The 21,590-nt window shown below is 38.5% G+C and overlaps 1 protein-coding gene across 10 annotated transcripts in view; it reads left to right on the forward strand.

Moving 5' to 3' along the window:
- dnajc6 (DnaJ (Hsp40) homolog, subfamily C, member 6) overlaps window positions 1–21,590 on the forward strand; it is a gene marked incomplete at its 5' end in the record, with an annotated part of 54,833 nt that overhangs the window by 25,549 nt on the left and 7,694 nt on the right. For 2 of the 10 annotated variants that reach the window (XM_079840346.1, XM_079840344.1), the window contains 12 exons: window positions 3,348–3,397; window positions 4,145–4,293; window positions 8,014–8,136; window positions 9,976–10,109; window positions 10,368–10,562; window positions 11,677–11,785; window positions 14,798–14,877; window positions 15,505–15,698; window positions 18,109–18,135; window positions 18,358–18,753; window positions 20,143–20,298; window positions 21,249–21,344. In XM_079840346.1, the coding sequence (XP_079696472.1) occupies window positions 3,348–3,397; window positions 4,145–4,293; window positions 8,014–8,136; window positions 9,976–10,109; window positions 10,368–10,562; window positions 11,677–11,785; window positions 14,798–14,877; window positions 15,505–15,698; window positions 18,109–18,135; window positions 18,358–18,753; window positions 20,143–20,298; window positions 21,249–21,344 (1,709 nt within the window). Of the gene's footprint in view, window positions 1–108; window positions 185–3,347; window positions 3,398–4,144; window positions 4,294–8,013; window positions 8,137–9,975; window positions 10,110–10,367; window positions 10,563–11,676; window positions 11,786–14,797; window positions 14,878–15,504; window positions 15,699–18,108; window positions 18,136–18,357; window positions 18,754–20,142; window positions 20,305–21,248; window positions 21,345–21,590 lie in introns of all 10 variants that reach the window. The other 8 variants (XM_079840349.1, XM_079840350.1, XM_079840347.1 and 5 more) reach the window with 6 other exon arrangements.

Raw genomic sequence — 21,590 nt, forward strand, 5'->3', positions numbered from 1 at the left:
ACCATCATCGCTATCATCAACTGCATAACAGACCGTAGACATAAAGCTGCTTGTTCAGCAGGAAACCCCTGTTTACTCTTTGTTACGGTTGTGTGTTTTGTGACCCAGCTGGTGTGCAGTTATCCAGAGGATACTCTGGTGATGCATGGGATAGCTGAGCTTCCAGAACTTCTGAACTATTCATGTGCGTTTATCACTCAGCTGAAAGGAAAGCATTCAACACTAATGTGTAGACATAGTACGAAGTTCTTATGTAATGTAGCATTTTGCCCCTGACTGACCCAGAAACAGATCAGATCCACCAGGTTACTTAGGGTGCTCTTAAGTCAGAGCTTATTAAACTCAGTGAAAATTAAAAGTTTTATTAGGTAACCAAAAATATTGTTATTAATATTTTGTTATATTACTATTTTGTCCAATATATTAAAACATATTTGGGACATGAAAATGTACTGCATAATAACCCTGCTAAATTAAAAATATTTAAATGATCAACATAAGGTATAATGAAAAAAAGTCTCTCTTCAACTCCGTGTGCTTTTCTCTTACACACACAAATACTTTGATAATGATTAAACAAACTGCTATTTTCCACCACTGTGCAAAGGGGGAATGACACCCACAGACCACTGCACACTCACTCACACACACACACACACACACACACACACACACACACACACACACACACACACACACACACACACACACACACACACACACACACACACACACACACACACACACACACACACACACACACACACACTGTAAACTACTAGTGTGTTTTATTCACCTCTTGCACAGAGGCTTAGAAAAGAAGCTTGTTTACATCTCATTAGAGGGATTTCACGCATGAGCAGATTACTCAGGTGATTTGGGTGTTGTGTAATGTGGTCCTCTATGTCTAGAATACAGTTAGATGACTCAGAAACATGAATATACACTTCTGTTCAAAAGTTTGTGGTCAGTAAGATTTTTTAAAGGTTTTTGAAAGGAGCCGCTTATGCTCAACAAGGCTGCATTTATTTGATCAAAAACACTGTAAATTAAATGTAACCTAGGGTCCCTGAGAAGAGGAATGAAACAGCGTGATCAGTGTCTGAAGCATGTGTCTAAACTCGACAATTGTATTGGCCGGCGACAGCCTATAACGTCATTACCAGTGCAACAGTTTAAAAGGGTTCTGAAGCAGATGTGGCAGGCCCCCCGAAAGCATGGCAACGAGATGCAGTGTCTCATTCCCCTTCTCGTAGAACCCAAGTTACAATTGTAACCCAAGACATTCCCTTTCAAATGGGAACTTGCTCTGCGTCTGGCAGGAAAGTCCTTGCTGGGCCAAGCGGTAAATTCCTTTAAGGAAATGTGTCACTTCAGGGGGATTTAAAGGCATCAACCCCTAGGATCACCAGGGAGGCTGACCCCCGCCATCCTAGCCTAGTCAGCCTACAACCTGTCTGCAAAGCAAAAACTCTAGATTCAGCACTCTCACAGAGGCCTCCAATGAGAGGGTATTGCAACAGGCAGTAACCACTTCATACCGGATACCGGATTCCAGAGACGGATGTCCTAGAAAGCAGAGACTCTCGAATATCGACCCTCCAAGCGAGGGGATTAACTCTGCTCAGCCTGAAAATGGGTTCTTAGTGCAGAGCACTAAAGTTGCTATGGGGGAGCGGAGTACTCTACATGATGACCCTCTAGGGAGTACTGGCCGGTTCACTGGCTGTAAGTTTATCAAGAAGGCCCACCCAAAGTCCTTCAACGGGTTCTGGAGAGAAAGAACTCTTAAAGGATTAGTTCACTTTTAAATAAACTTTTGCTGATAATTTACTCACCCCCATGTCTTTACCTTTTAATTTTTAATTTACCTCTTTTCAGATGAGCGTGATCATCTCTGAGCTCAGCCATAACTTCCGCCAATTGAGGTCAAATACGATGGTGGTCATAGATGTATACGTAGATGCCTCATTAGCGCCTGCACGGATCAGTAGAATGAGGCATCTACGATCAATATATCTATGACCACGATCGTATTTGACCTCACTTGGCGGAAGTTATGGCTGAGCTCAGAGATGATCACACTCGTCTGAAAAGAGGTAAAATAATAGCATAAATACTGCTCGGTTCCTCGCAGAAACTGATCGTTTCGCTAGATAAGACCCCTATTCATCGTTTGGTATCATTTAAAGCCCTTTGAAGCTGTACTGAAACTGTCATTTGGACCTTGAACCGTTTGGGGCCCATTCAAGTGCATTACATGGAGGAAACCCCTGGAATGTTTTCATCCAAAACCTTAATTTCTTTTCGACTGCAGAAAGAAAGACATGGACATCTTGGATGACATGGGGGTGAGTAAATGATCAGCAAAAGTTTATTTAAAAGTGAACTTATCCTTTAAGGAGCAAGTACTCAAATAACGGCCCTCCGTATGAGGAGAGTACTAATAATGCTCAACCATGATTTTGATGTGAAGGCTCACAGAAAGCCACTCACCTGATAATCACGCTCTTAGGGAGTGGGGTACTCGGTATGATGACCCTCTGATGGGAGTACTAAAAATACTCCCTTTTATAGTCATGGTCGCACCGGTAGTGACGTCATAGTCGCGTTTAGACACATGCTTCAGACACCAGTCGTTCCCCAGTGTCTGGCCAGACGCAGTGCAAGTTCCCATTCAAAAAGGAACAGTAATATTGTTAAATATTATGATTATTTAAAGTAACTGTTTTCAATGTTTGATATATTTTAATATACAATTTGTTTTAATTTATTCCTGTGATACAAAGCTGAATTTTCAGCAGCCATTACTTTAGTCTTCGGTGTCATATGATCCTTCAGAAATCATTCTAATATGCTAATTTGGTGGTCAAGAAACATTTCTTATTATTATTATTATTAATGCTGAAAACAGTTGTGCTACTTATTATTAGGCTTTCGTTGAAAAGAAAGTTCAAAGAAACAGCATTTATTTGAAATAGATTTTTGTTTTGTAAAAATGTGAAAGCCTTTACTGTCAATTTTAATCAGCTTTTAATTGCTGAATGAAAGTATTAATTTTTTTTTTTTAATCATAGTGATCCTAAACTTTTTAACAGTAGTGTGCATGTATATACTAGATGTACTAGATGCATTTATCATTACCACAATTATTTACTTTTTTTTAATTAAGTAAAATGGGTTATAATTTTACCATAATGTATTGATAAATAAGAACTTTACCATTTTTATTAAGTACATCAGAATAATTGAATGAAATAAAGAAAAAAAAATACATTTCAAAATGCATATGAATATATGTTATGCTGTTGATACTGAGTTTATATGTGCCCTTGTGTACAATTTAGATATACAAAAGGAGAGTTGGACATTGCTTACATCACCTCACGTATAATCGGTGAGTAATGAATAATTCTATATATTTACATGTATCACATATGTGTGGACATGCATGTCCTCCATTTTAACTTGTATTATATAATCAGTCAGCCAGTTTAATGTATTTGCTCATTTCTCACTCTGATGATCTCATGTCATATATGGCCAAAAGTGATGTCCGGAGGGGATATTTGTTTTTAATGACCATACAAGTTTGATTAAACCATAAGAATATGAGGAAAATATTGTATGTTTTTAAATATTTGAAGTATGAAGGGGGAAGAACAAAACACTAAACATGGTTAAAGCAGAAAAAAGCTAACTACAGCTACAGGTTTTATTTTACTATGCAAAAATGCATAGGAAAACAAATAACTCACAGGAAAAAGCATACATCATACAACATAATCAGTTATTAATATTTCGCTGGTTTTTGCATGTGTTCATTATTTATTTTTATGATAGTCTGACAGTCTCAAAAATTATGTCCACACAATTTGGGATGTTTCATTAAATTTAAAAAATGTTTACTAATTTGAATTAAGGGTGAAGATGTCAATTTATGAGGCCGGACATTATTTTTGGACACTACTGTATGGGAGTAGGTCCAGTTTAAAAGCATTTAATAGTGTAGTATATCAGATGCTAATATTATTGTGTTTGTGTTTCAGCTGTATGCACTTAATGCATTGTTTGTATTGGCCACACTGGACTTACTGGAAAGAAGTGTTATAATTCTTTCCTAATTGTCCTTTTACTCTTTCAGTGATGTCATATCCTGCTGAGACGGTAGAGATGGGCTATAGGAACCACACAGAGGATATCCGTTCATTTCTGGACTCACAGCATGCCGACCACTACACTGTTTTCAACCTGTCACAGAGGAACTATCGAGGGGCCAAGTTCTCCAACAGAGTGAGTGCAATCAGCTGCACTTCCTTAATTACATACTTTCATTTCACATTCCAGATCACTTTACAAATCAAAGTGCCAGTGGGCTAAGTAGTAAGAGCTTGTGTTCATGTTTACTCTTTCCCCGCCAGCGTTTTTTAGAAAAGTTGCCAGCCACTGCCAGAGTGTTTGATTATTTTCACAAAAAATGAATGGCCCTCAGACTATTTTGTTGTATGACTGTCTGTATATGCAGTATATCAAAAGAAAGAACATACCCTCTGCTTTCATGCATTCTTTTTGATCAACACTTGAATGTGTGTAAGTTTCATGAAAAAAAAAGCAACATTTTACGCAAAATGCTTAGAAAAGTCAAATTTTTGACCATTTTGATCATCATTCTGGATCGGATTTAGAATGATGATCAAAACGGAATAAGTAGATTGAGTCCCTCAGCACCCCCAAAGCTTGCACAGACCTATAACTCGTCCTGGCATTAGGCAGTTTTGTTTTATGTGCTGTTTAATTTTGATGATCACATTATTTTACATATGCATATGATTACATATGCTATCGCTTGTTTCTGCTTCTTCAGTACTCTTTCAGAAGATATGTAATAGCGCCCCCTATCGTATAACAATAAAAACGTAAAGCCGGAAAATTCAGTCAATGGCGGGCCGGGAAAGAGTTAAAGTACTTGGGAAGATTTCTATCTTGTCTTTCTTGCCTGTAAGTCATAACTTCTCATTAAAAATTTTACAAAATGATGGTGTATGTGCTCATGGGGGAAATTTCATACATAATTGAATTGCAACATACAAAGACTGAAAATCACTTTACGTTTGTTAAACATGCCATCTGGATTTCATTTATAAATAAATTTGCCTTCAGGTCTTTGTCAGAGGAAGTTTCTCTATCATTGCCCGCTGATGACATCATTCATAAAACACAAGAAATGGGAATGCTTTGCAACAACATGCCACAATTTGCAATTTATTAGTAAAAATTTTTTACAGATGCTGACAGACAGCTCGTAACATATTGCAACTTAACAGCAACAATGCCACAATAACATTAACTCCCCAAAAAAGGATTGATGCATATATCGGCATAACATAATGACACTCACGCAAGATCTAGGCTGAAAGCCTACTTACTGTCACAGTCCTGCTCAGTCGCAGTTTTTGCTTTTTGATCCTGGTTTGCATGTAAGAAGATGAAGGCATCTTCGTGGGCTGGATGGAGGCTCGCCCCCTGTCGGGTGATGGTATTCCAAGGCTGTGAAAAAAAACTGTAGCTGGAACAGGCAAGTAGATTTTGCAAAGGTTGGCCAAATGAGGAAATTTGTCCTGGTTGCGGGCCCACCACTGCAGGGTGTTCTCTGTGGTCGGAATATGTGGTGTTAATATGTAGTGCTGTGTTTCTCTAAAACCTTCTTCGTGCACTGCAGCTAAAGGTTGAATGTCTTCGACAATTAAATGAAGTAGCAAATTGGTGATTTGCTGCCGTCTTTTCTCTGTCACAGCAGGACGTTTGCCGAAGTTGCTAATTGACTGCTGTCAAGATGATTTGCATCGTTCCTCACCTAGCTTTATCGGATTGGCCAGCAATAATATCTGGCCCACGCCTGCAGCCAGATAATTTTGATAGTGGCTGGTTCTGAAATAGATCTGTCATGATAGAGTAACGGAGGCCAACTAGTGAGAGCTGTGCAGGTAAATCTAACTCCCCTTATGTCTCTAGTGACTGATGCTAGAAGTTGCAGCCTTTAGCCTTTTTGTTAGAGCGTCCGACCCCCATGTGGAAAGACCCGGGTTCGAGCACCACTTGGAGCGGGCGGTGCGAACTGGAGAGATTACAACAGCAACAGTTACTCACAATCAATTTGTCTTTAGTGATTTTGCCTTCAAAAAAAGTATGAGAAAGTTTTTGCTGCAATGTTTTATTTTGGGATGAATTGTGAGCTTTTAATGTGAAAAGTTCTGAAAGACATTCAAAAGAGTCTGTGGAAGGGATGGTTAGACACACCTCTAAAATAGCCATCATAAAATGTGTGGTATGAAAAAATGAACAGTGAACCATTGAAACGTTTGCTTATAACGCAGGGCCTCAGCACCAACACATGAACAATAAAAAAAATGAAATTCAGCTTCCTTTTTATCAAAAATATTGATAAGTCAATCAGCAAAAAAGGTGCCATGCTTCGTCTCTTGGTGTCAACCAGCAAAAAAGGTGCCATGCTTCGTCTCTTGGTGCCGTCTTTATATTCTTTACAAACAGCGACAACTTTGTTGCAGATAAGACACACTGGCTTTGCATACACAAAACCAGGTAGGACGAACGCTTAGTTGTCTTTCCATTTTTCTCTGTATGCCCTATATGTCGCTAATAGTGCCATTTTCTCTCACCGGCTATCTTAAATGTTAACATCACAGAGTGACAGCTCACTACCAGTTACAAAAGGTACTGTAACAGTATGTCACAGGCAATTCTAGTTGCATTTTTCATCAATTAATTTCTTAAATTATCCCTTGACTATGGTCTGACCCACCATCTAGTGGCGATTGTTTTTTTTTTTGGCCCGGTGCCAACCTTACTTGCCGACCACTGCTTTAAAGCGTCATGGCAGAGCATTAAAGTCGACTAGTCAACCTCTATTATTAAGACGTTTCTGAGAATGTAGCTTGAATATAACTACAGCTCTGGAAAAAATCAAGAGACCACTTACATTGAGAAATCAATGGTAAGTGGTCTCTTAATTTTTTCCAGAGCTGTATTTTTTCCTCATCCCATTCCATCAGAGTTTGATTTTATTTGAATTAAAAAATATTTGTATTAAAACTCAGAACAGGATTTACAGCAGAATTCAATAGTGGGAACTGGGAAGTGGGCCAACACATTTTTTGTTGTCATTAAAAAGCATGCTCCCTCTGTTAAATGTCATGGGAAATGTCAAAAAAATGGACATCCATTACTAATCTTTTCACTTTGTAGCTTAAATCGCAATCCATATTAAATCAGTAATGTAAAATGTTTGTACATTAGGTCCCAAATGTCTCATTAAAAAGAGAGGAAGCTACATGATGAGGCTGGTTTTCACCCTTAGCATTGATTGTTGTTAAAAGTAAATCATCATAATAATGGTCACTGTAATAATATTTAAAGTGAACGCAATTGTAATTTTGTGTCAATAAAGGGGTACTTGAGCCTTATTGATGGGGCTCTGGGGGACATAAAAGATTTGGGAAACACTGGTGTAGTGTCAGTTACGTATTCTACAAGACTCATTTCTGTCTAGAAATGATACCTAGTGGCTGTGGTGACTCTTATGGCCTTCTTTCATTAAATATTAAACAGTGCTTTTCCCATGTAATTAAATAACTCCTCAGATTAACTGCATGACTCAACTATTTCTAGCTCATAACTTATTTGCTGTTAGAGTTATAAAGGATATAATTTTGGGATAACTTGTTATATTGTTTTTTAATGACAAATGTGCAGCAACATTGATGAATTATTTATATTCAAGGTTTGGCTTAAATATAAATAATATATGTGATATTTGATGATTCTGAAGTTTCCTTCTTACACTAATCCCTTGTTGTTGTAAGAATTGTTTTCTTGTATATCCTCATTTCATCCATGATTATCCAAATCTTTATTCATTTTTATATCTCTCTTATTCATCCATTTTTTTCTCTCGAACTTCTTCCTCTCATAATTGTCCTTCTCGTTTATCTGTAGGTTTCTGAATGCAATTGGTCTTCCAGGCAGGCCCCAAGTCTTCACAACCTATTTGCCGTGTGTAAGAATATGTACAACTGGCTCAAGCAAAACCCCAAGAATGTGTGTGTGATTACCTGTTCGGTAAGGAGGTCTTTTGATGTTCATGCCTGTTGCCTGTTGTGCATTAGCAGCCATGACTGTTAAATCAGATTCATTGTTTACATTTGAGTTATGTACTTTTCACATTGTCCAAAAAGGCCCAAAAGGAGTTTAATTATAATTATAACACAAACACCTTGCAAAAATAAGAATTTCTGAGATATGAATAAGCTTGCAAAGAAAAAAAAACATTCCTGGCAGTTTTAATAAATACCCTTCCTCATTATCAGCTATCTTTTATTAAAATCAACCTTTTTAATAATAAATAAAGCATGATTTGAAAAAATAAAAAATGGTACTCAAACAAAAAGCCTGAAAGATTTTATAGATTCAGTTCGATTGATTGATTGATTGCTTTGTAAAATTGAAAATATTGATTTATCATTTAACACAAATATTAAAGGTGCAGTAAGCAATTTTTGAGAATCAGTTAGTACTTTTACATGCAGTACGTTTACATGGACAACAATACTCAGATATTAACCCGATTAAGACAATACTCTGATTAAGAAACTACCATGTAAACAGCGATTTCTAATTACCTTAATCTGGTTAAAGTCATACTCGAAGTAAACGCAAATCGAATTAAGACATGTGGAGTATGCCTATTTTAGTCGCATTATCGGAGAGCATTACAGACATTACAGACACTTAAAACTGCATAACTATTAACGTTGTGTAGGAGTTTTCAGCTGCATTTTGTGACAGGACACATATGCACACCAGGCAAGTGCAGAGAGGAGGGCTTTGGGGGCTCGAGTCGAACTCTGCCCTTTTTAAAATGTAATCAAAAGCGACCCTCTCAACAATTATCAATAATATTGTGGCCGATCTTGAATTATAATTAATATAACTACGCGTACAAAACAGTTACAAAGTTCAAAATTTGTTTATCTTTATATGTTTACCCGTTTATCTTTTCGTATCGATCAGTATGAAATGTCGTTGCCATGACGTGTTGCTATGGTGCGTGTGTCTTTCTTGACTGCTCCTTCTGACACTGCCTCCTCTATATTTTTTTCTTTTTGTTGTAATTATTCTGCTCATTGTAAAAGTAAAATGCAATAAGTTTGTATCTGTAATCCCATATTCATAATTGTGTCTGCTTACAACAGCTGTCGGGAATCTCTAGACTCGCGAGCCATATGGGTCATTCAGTGAATGCCTGTGGCTCGACGGCAGGAAAAAACAATCCAAACAATAACGATTTTGAAACCTTTTTCATCATAATTCAAAGCTATTATTCGAAATGTAGGCTGTCAAGAAGGAGGCAAGAGGGGCAGTGTCTCTTCAAAAAAACGGAAAGACACAATATATAATATTACAAAAATAAAACAACATGTATATATATATATATATATATATATATATATATATATATATATATATATATATATATATATATATATATATATATATATATATATATATATATATATATATATATATTACATTAAAAAGTATAAAAATCACTCATTTTAATAAAGTAACAGTGTCCAACAGTGACACTTGTAGGTAAAGTTAAAGCGGGTTGCCTGAGCCCATTGCATTTTAACAGACCTGCCTTCTTTTTCCAGTGATATTCCTCTGAGCTTTTCTCTTTTGTAATGTCTCTCAGCGGCCTCTCTTTTTACAGTTTTCATCTAATTCCACACAAGACAGATCATAAAAAACAAAACAAAAAAATGCAATAGCTTTGCATACACACAAACTGACAGTGAAGACTAAAAAACTGGGCTATAAGTACAAGAGAAAAAGAGGCACTTAACAAGAAACATCTGTATTCTCCAAGCCTGTCCTAACACAAGTTTGCTCTTTTAGGATGGCAGAGCTCCTTCGGGTGTGCTGGTCTGTGCCATGTTCTGTTTCTGCCATCTTTTTGCCAACCCGGTGCCAGCCATGCATCTTCTCAGCGCCAAGAGGCCTGGATCTGGCTTGTGGCCCTCCCATAGGAGGTACGACCAATCAGATCGCAGCTCTCACACAAAGTTTGGCTATGATAGAAACTATAGATAGAACAATAATCTTACAGTAGATGAGGAACTAATGCAATTACTATATGGCATACACATTACCTTTGTCTTGAAATGTCAATTTCTCTGCATGTTAGTTGTAAACAGAGAGAATGAAATATTTCATCAAAGCATATGTACCAGATTAAACTAAGTATGATAGTCTTGTATGTATGTGTGTGTGTGTGTGTATTTATTCAGGTACATAGGTTATGTATGCAGTTTAGTCTCAGAGAAGCCCACCGTACCCCACTCCAAACCGCTAGTCATTAAAGCCGTCACAATGAGTCCTGTTCCTTGCTTCAACAAACAGCGCAGTGGCTGTCGGCCATTTTGTGACGTACTTATCGGTGAGACCAAGATATTTTCTACAGCTCAGGAGTATGAGAGAATGAGGTAAGCATGTCCATACAATTACTCTGCTAATGGCTCATTGTAAAAATTATATGTAATGAATAGTAATATATTGTCCTATCAAATATGGTCCTTTGTGACTTATTGTCAGTTATCACTAAATCGTCAATTTCAGATATGGTATGCAATATGTCAAGAGAACAGTGTTGAGTAAAATCCACAATTTAAGAATTCAAAAACACAAATTCAAGAGTGTGAATTTAAATTGAACTGGCCACACCCCACAGGAAGTTGAATTGGAGATTGAATTAAAATGACTGGAAGAAGAATTTACTGAATTGAAATTCAGGGTGTGTTCACACTTGGCATGTTTGGTTTGATTAAAACAAACCCTTGTGCGATTGCTCTGTTAGTGCGGTTCATTCGAATAAGTGTGAACGCTGCCATCTGAAACCATCCATCCAAACTCTGGTGCGGTTCGAATGGTATGAATGCAACAAGACATGTATACAAACCAAAAACAGGAAACAGGACTCGGTACAGGCGTCTGAACCGCGTCTCCTCGCAGCAGATTGTTTATGTGTGTGACGGAGGGATTCCTGCCGCTGTTTTGACTCCTTTACACATTTTAAAAGCTCTTCACGAGTTCTCAGCTGGTCAAAATACCATCATATGTAGGCTACGCACAGCGCATTTATCCCCACACACAGCATTGGCAATACGTCATAAAACCCGACCAATCAGGTTGTGAACGTATCCCTATGCCTTTAGGTTCAGTGATAAAAATGTAAATCGGAAGTGGAACAGGAGTAAATGTTTTTGTTTGTTTTTTGGTCCGGACCAAATGAACCAAACGAACTGAACTACAAGTGTGAACACACAAACAACATATGGCCATTTCTTTAAGGGTATGATTAACATGATTATAAATAATTCATGCTGAAAAATAAAATATATTAAATGTGTTAAAAAATACACTAACAGCAGTTAGATGAATCTATGTAATCCCATTTTAATTCTACTTGCTGAAAATATCATTTGAATTACTACTTCTTTATCCTGTTTGAATGGAATTTTCTTTATTTTATTTTAAAGGTCATTTTTTAAAGATCTTTTTTGTGTAACTCTGAAGTATATATTTATGTACTGCTCTCAGGGAACACAGGATTCAAGAGGGCAAAGTGGTCTTTCCTGTGGGAGTGAGTGCCCAAGGAGACGTGGTGATTTCCGTCTATCACATGCGCTCCCATGCACTTCAGGCCAAGGTAGGAGACCAATAACTAAACTATAGAATGAGTATATATAGGCCTACATGTAACAGGGTTCCTACGCAGTTGGAAAAGTATAGAATTTGTGTTTCCAGACTATGGCCCGTATTCTGTTTTCTAACATATAAAATTAAGAATTTCTAAAAATGAATCATACAAGCAGAGTGTTTTCATGGCAAAAGTTTAGTGATAGTTTAGTGATTGTCGAACACGACTGAATTAATTCAGGGCACACACTTTCATTACGCACAACTGCCATAAGCCATATGTTATTTTGCCATAAACTAATCTCTTTTAAACTTCAATAAACCAATGTGTGTGTGCCACTCAAACCAGCAACAATCAGAAGCAAACAATCTTGATGGTAATCGCGGCAGCGCGACTCCGGCGAGTGACGCGTCAGAGAGAGTCCCTCAGAGCAGCAACGGTCACGTGATCTCTGTCTCGGAGGACGAGGTTCGGAGGGCACTCAAACGTGTGGATGTCAGGAAAGCTGCTGGGCCGGATGGTATTTCAGGTCGTGTTCTGCGGTCCTGTGCTGATCAGCTCGCAGGGCTCTTTACATCCATATTCAACGAGTCCCTTGCTACATCTGTTGTCCCCACCTCCTTCAAACGATCCTCCATCATCCCTGTACCTAAGATCAGTAAACCCTCTTGCCTAAATGACTATCGTCCAGTGGCTCTCACATCTTTAGTCATGAAGGTCTTTGAGAGACTCATTAAAAACAACATTTGCTCCTCCATTCCTGACACTTTGGACCCTCTTCAGTTTGCCTATCGTCCCAATAGATCGACTGAAGATGCCATTTCTCACGTCCTTCACTCCTGCCTCACTCACATCGACAGCAAAAGTGGGAACTATGTCAGGCTGCTATTTATTGACTATAGCTCAGCCTTTAACACCATAGTTCCCATTAAGCTAACACACAAACTCCTGGATCTAGGCCTGAATTCTTCTCTCTGCCTCTGGATTGAAGATTTCCTCACTGGCAGACCCCAGGCGGTGAGAGTAGGCCAGTTCACCTCCACCTCCATCACCCTGAGTGTTGGAGCTCCACAGGGCTGTGTGCTGAGTCCCCTGCTCTACTCTCTCTACACCCATGACTGTTTGTCCACACACAGCTCCACCTCGATCATCAAGTTTGCTGATGATACTGTTGTCCTGGGTCTCATCTCCAACAACAATGAGACGGCATACTTGGACGAAGTGGAGCAACTGACATCATGGTGCCAGGACAACTGTCTCTCTCTGAATGTTAACAAGACCAAAGAACTGATTGTGGACTTCAGGAAGAGACAGCATCGGTCATACTCCCCTCTCATGATCAGCGGGACACCGGTAGAGAGAGTGAGCAGCTTCAAATACCTGGGTGTGAACATCTCCGAGGATCTGACCTGGACTACACACATCCAGACACAGGTGAAAAAAGCCAGGCAAAGACTGTACCACCTGCGCCAGCTGAGGAAATTCAGGGTTTCACCAGCCATCCTGAAAACTTTCTATCGAGGGGCGATAGAAAGTGTCCTGACTCAGTGCATCACAGCGTGGTACGGGAACAGCACCAGTCACGACTGCAAAGCCCTGCAAAGAGTGGTGCGCTTATCCGAGCGCATCTCAGGCTCAGCTCTCCCGTCTCTGCAGGACATCTTCACCAAACGCTGCAGAGGTAGAGCTACTAAAATCATCAGAGACATTAATCACCCTGCAAACTCTCACTTCACCCTTCTGCCATCTGGTAAGCGCTTCCGTAGCCTGATGGCAAAGACTGAAAGACTCAGGAGGAGTTTCTTCCCCCAGGCCATCAGACTCCTGAACTCAGTCACGTGACTCACTTCACCCCCGCACACGCATAAACATACGGTCTTTCAACATTAACATCCACATACTGCAATTGCACTGCACTTTACTTTACGTCCCTATTGTTACTGCGTAACAACCTGTAATAAACCTTGCACATTATACTTCTTTATATATACATATTATATATTTTATGTTAACCACTTATTTTTAAGTCTACAGTTTATCTCACTTATCATCCACATATTTTTTATATTTTTTTTTATATTTTTATTTTTATCTTATTTCCTATTTTTATCTTTTACTTGATTTATTTATAATTCTACTTATGTTAATACTTTTTATTCTAACTTTATTCTATTTCTATTTAATTTCTTGTAACTGTTATTTGCACTGTCCATGGAGCGGACCTGTTTACATTTCACTGCCAGTTGTATATTGTGTATATAACTGTGTATGTGACAAATAAAACTCTTGAATCTTGAATCTCTTGAATCTCGTCTAAATCAGACTGCACTTTGCTGCTTGGTGATTATGCAACATCAAACCACATTTACAGTATCAAACTGATGTGTCAGAGGTGAATATGTGTAGATTATAAAGCGTTTTGGGTTTCTTCTGATTATGTAAGCATGTAATCACTTCGAGAAAACCAATGAAAAAACTATACCAAATATAATGCTGAAAATAATGTTGTATGAACCTGCCATTTATGTTAAATATGGTCTGAAAAATCAGAGAGGTTTGGAAATGTAAGTCTGGAAAAGTATGGAATTTTGAAATGGAAAATGTGTAGGAACACTGATGTAAGCTTTCTGTTCTTGCTAGTTCCCAGCAAGCAATTTTGTGTTTAAAAGACGTCTAATAGCCATTCAAACACAGCCCTGACGTATAGGCTAAAACCAGGCAAAATTTGGGCTGTCAGTGAAAATTTTATAGACGTCTAAACAAAGAAATGAAACCATACACCTTGTAATCACTGTTGACTTTGCTTACATGATGGAATATCATACATCTCGCAAGTTATTTTTGCAAAAACGACATGTAATCAAATTCAGGGTTATTTTGGCTATAAGTGGGTTACTCATAGCTAGACTATATCGGGTCTATAATGAAACGAGATGGTGAAATGACGGCTATTGCTTGCTGGGTTGTTAAATTAGCAAATCTTCAGCATTTGTCAGTGTTTAAATTCTGTGTTGTTTGCAGGTAACAAACACCCAGATATTCCAGATTCAGTTCCATACTGGTTTCATCGCCCCCGGCACAACAGTCTTAAAGTTTATGAAGTAAGTGTTTCTTTACGCTTCTTTCATAATCATCACACTGTAACAATGGACAATCTGAAGCAGTTAATCTGATTTAAGCAGAATCTAGATTTCAAATTGATTCAAAATCCTGCTCCACATAGTGACTGACGAAATGTCCAGTTACTCTTGTCTCGGTTGTAGTAAGACAAAAACTCTTATATACGTACATGGAGGAGAGCTTTTTGCTTTATTATATAGCACCTGGTTAGGATACCTGATTAGACTTTATTTAACATTCTTTAAAATCTTCTTAGTATTATACATACAATTCTATGACATTATTAATTTATAGACTACATGGCATATTTGTGCTTTTAAAAACGAATTTGTCACACCCAAGGACGATTTTAAGTACATTGCAAAGAAAAGAAAAAAAAGCTAAAATGTAATTAAAAACCATTAAAATCATGAAATGCATAAAACAATGTCCCTGCACTAAATTGTTTCTTTTCCAATAATCCGTCATAGTATGGAAGAAAATATCCATCACTTCTTCTTTTCTATTGCAACTTTAAATATGTGACCAGTTACAGCACACAAGCATTTATGCTTTCCCTTATACATTCTTGGAAATGTGCAGTGAAGTCTCTGTGTGTGTTTGTCCAGGACAGAGCTGGATGCCTGTGATTCTCCAGAGAAATACCCGCAGCTGTTTCATGTTCTGTTAGACATTGAGGTTGAAAGCACAGAGAAGCAGAAAGATCTCACCCCACCGTGGGAGCAGTTCCCCACCAAAGACCTGAACCCCAATGTGCTTTTCTCCTGTCATCAGGAACACCAGGATGCACTTGCTGTTGCAGGTAACACACACAAATCCTATATATTACATATAATGCTACACAACACAAAAAAGCTAAACAACTGGTTCATATTTTTTTAATGAGCACATTAGAAGTAGGTCTCTGTGATATTTTAATATTTTTTCAAGCACTGTATTAAACTATATACATTTAAAGCCATTGTGCGTATCATAATGGATTTGACCTTGTATCTTGTTAAAGGTCCCATGGCATGGCATTTTTCTATTATTTTATAATGTTTCCTGATGTGTACTTATATTGTTAGTTTGATTTTTACATCATAAAGTGTCATAATTTAGAAATAAAAGGCCTTTTTTCTATACTGCTGTTTGCCCTGTGGCTGAATGCCCTGTTTCAAGAGGCCTGTCTGCTGTGAGACTTCAGTAAAAACAGCCACTGTTGTGATTGGCTGACATCTTTGCATTTGAAATGAGCGGAGAGGGCGTGGTTTAACGAGGTCTACCAGGCACGAGCTGCTGGCAGAGAGACGGATGGACCTGAGTTCACTTCACATCAGTTCTCAGCATGTCTCAGTTCAGTCAGTGAACTGTTGTAGTTACAGCATATACTTCAGGTTATTAGTCTATTTCTAGTCGGAGGGACTGTCACTCATGTCAGAAAGTTAGTAACTTTAGTAAATTATGGATCAGCGCTGACTCGAGACCCCTTTAGAACGATTCAGTCCGATTTGGTGAACTGATTCTGTTCATTAAAAAGAACCGGTTCAAAAGAAAGATCGTTCGCGAACCGGACATCACGGAGACGGAGCGATTGCTAACAAAGTTATTTATAGTAACTACGGAGTTATGAGAGCGCTGTCAGTCAGCGCGAGTTTATTGTGTTTGTATCTGTGAGTTCTGAATAAACATGAGTCTCAGTCACACCGAGTCCGTCTTCATCATTATTACCAACTTTGTAACACATGCAAATTACCATTTCAGCTGTCGAGATGAACAAGTTACGAGTAAGTGTTGATAATAGCATTATTTTTAGATATGTTCCTATCATATGAAAAGCGTCAGTGACGCGCATTGAGTACACAGCGCAAACAAAGACACAACAGCAGTAATCGAATGTAATCCAGTTTATTGTGGGGATAGCTGGCTAGCCTAGCCCAGATACGCTCACGCTTACCCTCCTTCTGCTTAATTTCACTCCGCGTTTGGTGCCTCCGCTGTGGGCCAGATGCAGTACTGGGGGTCGGGGATGTTGAAGGCCGACCGGTCAGCCCGAGCCTCGGCGTGTGTGAGGTTTATCTCTAAAGAGATGTGAGTCTGCCGATGTTGAGCATAAACTCATGACTATGCACATTGTAGAACAGATAGACGCGACGAGGACGTACAAAAACACTGACACGAAAACACGAAAACACCGTTCTGTCGGGAGAGAGAGAAGCCGCAGTGTGTGCACAAATAATAAATAATTAGCTACACATAAGAAATCACTGATCACAGATCAGAAGGAACTGAAAAAAGACTTCTGTTTTCATTTGTACATCCAAACACTGAGAAACTGCCAGCATTCACTCGTTCACAAGCCACCAATATAGCGCTTGCATGGGCCAGATTCTCTGGGCGGAGGAAAGGGAGGTAACCGTTCCTGCTTGGACGTCAAACCAGGAGACTTTAGGATTGGCTAGTCTGGCCTGTCATTTTCTCAAAGGCAGAGAAAGACAACCAGAACTCGGGTTTACACCGATCAACATTTCTATCCACTTGGGGACAATATTCAGGCTAGGGGAACTCATATTAATGTTGAAAAACCTCATAAAATGAAAATTTCATGCCATGGGACCTTTAAGTATGACATTAAAAGTGTAGTGTCTGATTGAAAAAAAATAATACAGTTTTAACCTATTTCAGCAAGTACTATTTTGATTATCATAAATATACTGAAGTTTTGTATGCTCACCAAGGCTGCATTTATTTGAGTGTCCTTCAGAAATCATTCTAATATGCTGATTTGCTGCTCATGAAACATTCCTTTTTATTAACTGTTAAAAACTGTTTTGCTGCTAAATATCTTTGTGGAATCGCTGCTAAATTTTTCCCAGGATTCTTTCATAAGTAGAAAGTAAAAAAAAAACAGCATTTTGTTTTAGCATTTGTATTAATTTCTTTCAAAAATTCATACTGCTTAGTTTATTTTATGAGTTATATCGCACAGCCCTAATTGTAAGGCCTTATTTTCTTTATCTTGAAGTGCAGTTGCTGTTTTTTCATATGATAGGTAGTGACACGGTGGCCCTGTGGAGTTTAATCATCATTAAGAGCTCAGTAGTTTCAGTAGTCCCTCAGTGAACCTTTTAAACAAGTCAACTCATTAGTCACTCGCTGGCATTCTGTGGAGTGTCTGTGCACCATTAAACTAAACACCATCTGTTTGATGTACTTTAATTTCTGCTGAAAAGATGAAATGGAGGGCTTGGACTTGGAAGGTAAGATGTAGTGTAGGGGGCTTGTGAGAGTCAACAGTAAATAGTTAATAGATTTGTAGCTGACTATTGAATTTAGACAATTTGATGGGTAGTTGAAAACTAGGTGATTTTAGTGGCTTTGAATTTGAAGGTACACTGAAATGTTATGCTTCTCACATAAAACTTATGGGAAACCTTGATTTTGTTCTTTTCATCTAACCATTTCTCCGGTCTGTCCCTTAGATCCTGCCCAGGGCCATGGGAGTTGCGGAGGCAGAGTGGGTCCGAATGAGGAGAGTGAACCCTCAGATGATGAGATGCTCTCCCTTTCTAGCCAGCAGAGCAACACGAGCAATGAGAAATCAAAAGCGCCTAAGAGGCCAGAGTCCCAGCCTGCAGCGGCCCCTTTTCCAGGAGCTGAGGAAGTAGATCTGCTGGGGTTGGACGGTGACGCAGCTAAGCTTCCTCCATCCTCCCCACAACCTCCGACCACCGGCACAACCACAGACCTGCTGGGGGACCTGTTTGGAGCTCCGCCCACACCACAGCCGGCCAGCGGCCCCACCTCTGCTCAGTCCACCCCGCGGAGATCTGCAACCTCCTCCTCCTCACCCGGTCCATCACCTCGATCTGGAGGCAGTACGTATGTTTTATGGCTTTTTAAAAAAGACTGTTGAACTGATTTAGCTGAGATGTTTGTCAGGAGTCAGTGAAGTGACGCAGCAAATTTGACTGACTGTAATATTTATTTGAAAGGCATCCATTCAGTAACAATATAATAATGCCGCGTTCCAGGCAACCCGTAATCCGTGTTTTTCGAGCCTTCTACCCGTGAAAGTGCACTGGAACGGCAGTCAAACCCGTGGCTTCCCACCCATGAACTCGTACTAGATCGATGTACTCCCAGTTACGAGATCTGACGTCACATAGCCCGCGAAACATCAATGACAGCACCTATGGAGGCGGTGTTTATGAAACAAATGTACAAATAACGTTAAATAAAAGGTATAACAGCTTCTCTTGCTGTATGCGCCATTTTTTCCCCTCCGTTTCCTTCAAATAAGCAAGTAAGCACCTTTGGCGATAGAAATGATTGTAAGTTTAGCGTAAGCCTCGTACGGTCCGCCATGCTTTGTTTACATCTAGCTACCACACAATTCCTTGCGCTCAGGCAGTTTGGCTTGACTTTGCCTGGAATGCTACAAAGTCGTGAGTCGTTGTTTGAAGTTGTAACTTACGGGCTCAAAAACCTGCCTGGAACGCAGCATAAGACACAGTGTCTAAGAGAACATTAATTTATAAAAAATTGTGTAACATAAAATATGTAACATAAAATGGCTGTTACAGCAATGTAATAAAGACATCCAAATTCAACTAAAAGTTATTTTATTAATATTATTATTTCTTAAATATATTACATTATAATAATAATAATGATGAGTAATCAAATTAATAGCAGTTTTCCCATCGAATATATTTATACTACCGTTCAAAAGTTTGGGGTCAGTAAGATTTTTTTAAAAGAAATTAATGCTTTAGTAAGGATGATGTAAGGATACGTTAACTCGATCAAAAGTGTCAGTAAAGACATTTATATATTTATATTTCGGATAAATGCTGTTCTTTCCTATTCCTCAAAGAGAGCATTAGAAGACTGCTGCTGAAAATTCAACTTTGCATTCACATGAATAAATTACATTTTAAAATATATTAAAACAGGAACAGTTATTTTAAATTGTAATAGTATTTCAAAATATTACTGTTTTTACTGTATTTTTAATAAATGCAGCCATGGTGAGCATAAGAAAAATAATTTTCTTAACATTTTACTGACCCCAAACTTTTGAATGGTAGTGTATATATGCTATTTTCATTTATTTATTGAAATTTGCAATAATTTCTTAACTCAAGGTTGTTCATTAAGTTTTTACAATAATATCCCATTCAAACAGCTTTGAACTTGTTTTATCCAATCTTATTAATGTAAATTTCAGCAAAATATACTGAGTGGTTTCTTTAATTCTTCAGCTTTTGACCCGTTCGGGTCTGGGCCCGCACCCGCACCCGCACCTGCCTCTAAGCCGCAGGACTTCATGGGGGCGTTCCTGGGTCCAGGTAATATGGGGCAGCCAGACCCCTTCCTGCATGCTGCACGGTCTCCGTCTCCTACAATGCAGAACATGGGTATGGGTAAGGCATGAGCCTTTACCTCTCAGTAATGCCAGTGTGTGGGCAACATCACCATAACAACCAGCCAAGCTTTTTTGTGTTAAATCCTCCAGAATATGATCAGCATAATAGCAGTGGGAATTTATCGCTATAAAACAGCTTGATATAAATGTCTTATATAAAGTGCTGATGTTGGATGTTTTGGAGAGAGATAATTTATTATTGTCCCTTGAGCTTGATTATTTGTTTTAAGTACAGTGTGTGTGGTCGATAGCAGCATGTGCTCTATGAAGGACAACTGAAACCCTGTATTGTGTTTCTGGGAATATATGAAGGAGATTAACATCACATACGAAATACAGCAACAAAATGTGACACTGTTTCCAATCACTTTATCAACAAAAATCATATTACGTATGATTATGAAACATTCTCTTTGCCTAAAATCTCTGAATCTGAAAAGAACTGTAGTTTTTTTTTTCAAGCATGCAAGAGAACTGGAAATGAGCACTGCATGATGCTAAATACTGCAGATAGCTACATTCTGTTACTCAGAGCCTTGCATTTACTGAAAATGAGAGTAATGCTGAAAATGTTTTTTAATCAAGCACTCACGCAAGATATATCCCAGGCAGAATCCCATCCCATAACTTTTTTTTTACTAATTTTAGGGCTTTTCTTAACCAGTTAGTCTTATGCTAAGCTAGTAGGCTAAGCTATTAGCTTGTTTGAAAACAAAGAAAGGGAAACGTTTAATTTGACCATTTTTAGCTACAGTAATATAATTAATTCAATTGATTTTCATGATTTAAAATCACCCCTAAAACATTACAAATCTTGAACGGTAGTGTATACATGTATTATTTAAATACATAAAAAAATGTAAGATTTGTATTAACTTGTATTGAAATGAATATGTAAGTGATACATGGAGAGCCATCAAGTTAAATATGATCCCTTCACAGGTCGCAGTTCACCTGTGCCACCCACTACTCCCTCTGTCAACATCCAACAGCAGAACCCTACGGGAGCATGGGAATGGAACACACCAGCACCCGCAGGTAAGTTTTGTTAGGAATGCAAGATGTGCCATAGGGACACCTGGCGGCCTCCTCTGAAATGACACCTAAAAAACAACATGACTCACTACTGACTGACCTGCCATCTGGACTGGTGTGATGAGCTCATATAGCTCATAAATGTTAATCTCTTGTGAAACATAATATGAGTGACTTGATCAATAGAGCTGGATGCTGCTTGCCCGATCTGGCCAGTAGTTCAGCTTTGTGTATATATTGTATATGATT

This window comes from Gobio gobio, assembly GCF_949357685.1.
Source record: "Gobio gobio genome assembly, chromosome: 17".
Lineage (NCBI taxonomy): Eukaryota > Metazoa > Chordata > Actinopteri > Cypriniformes > Gobionidae > Gobio > Gobio gobio.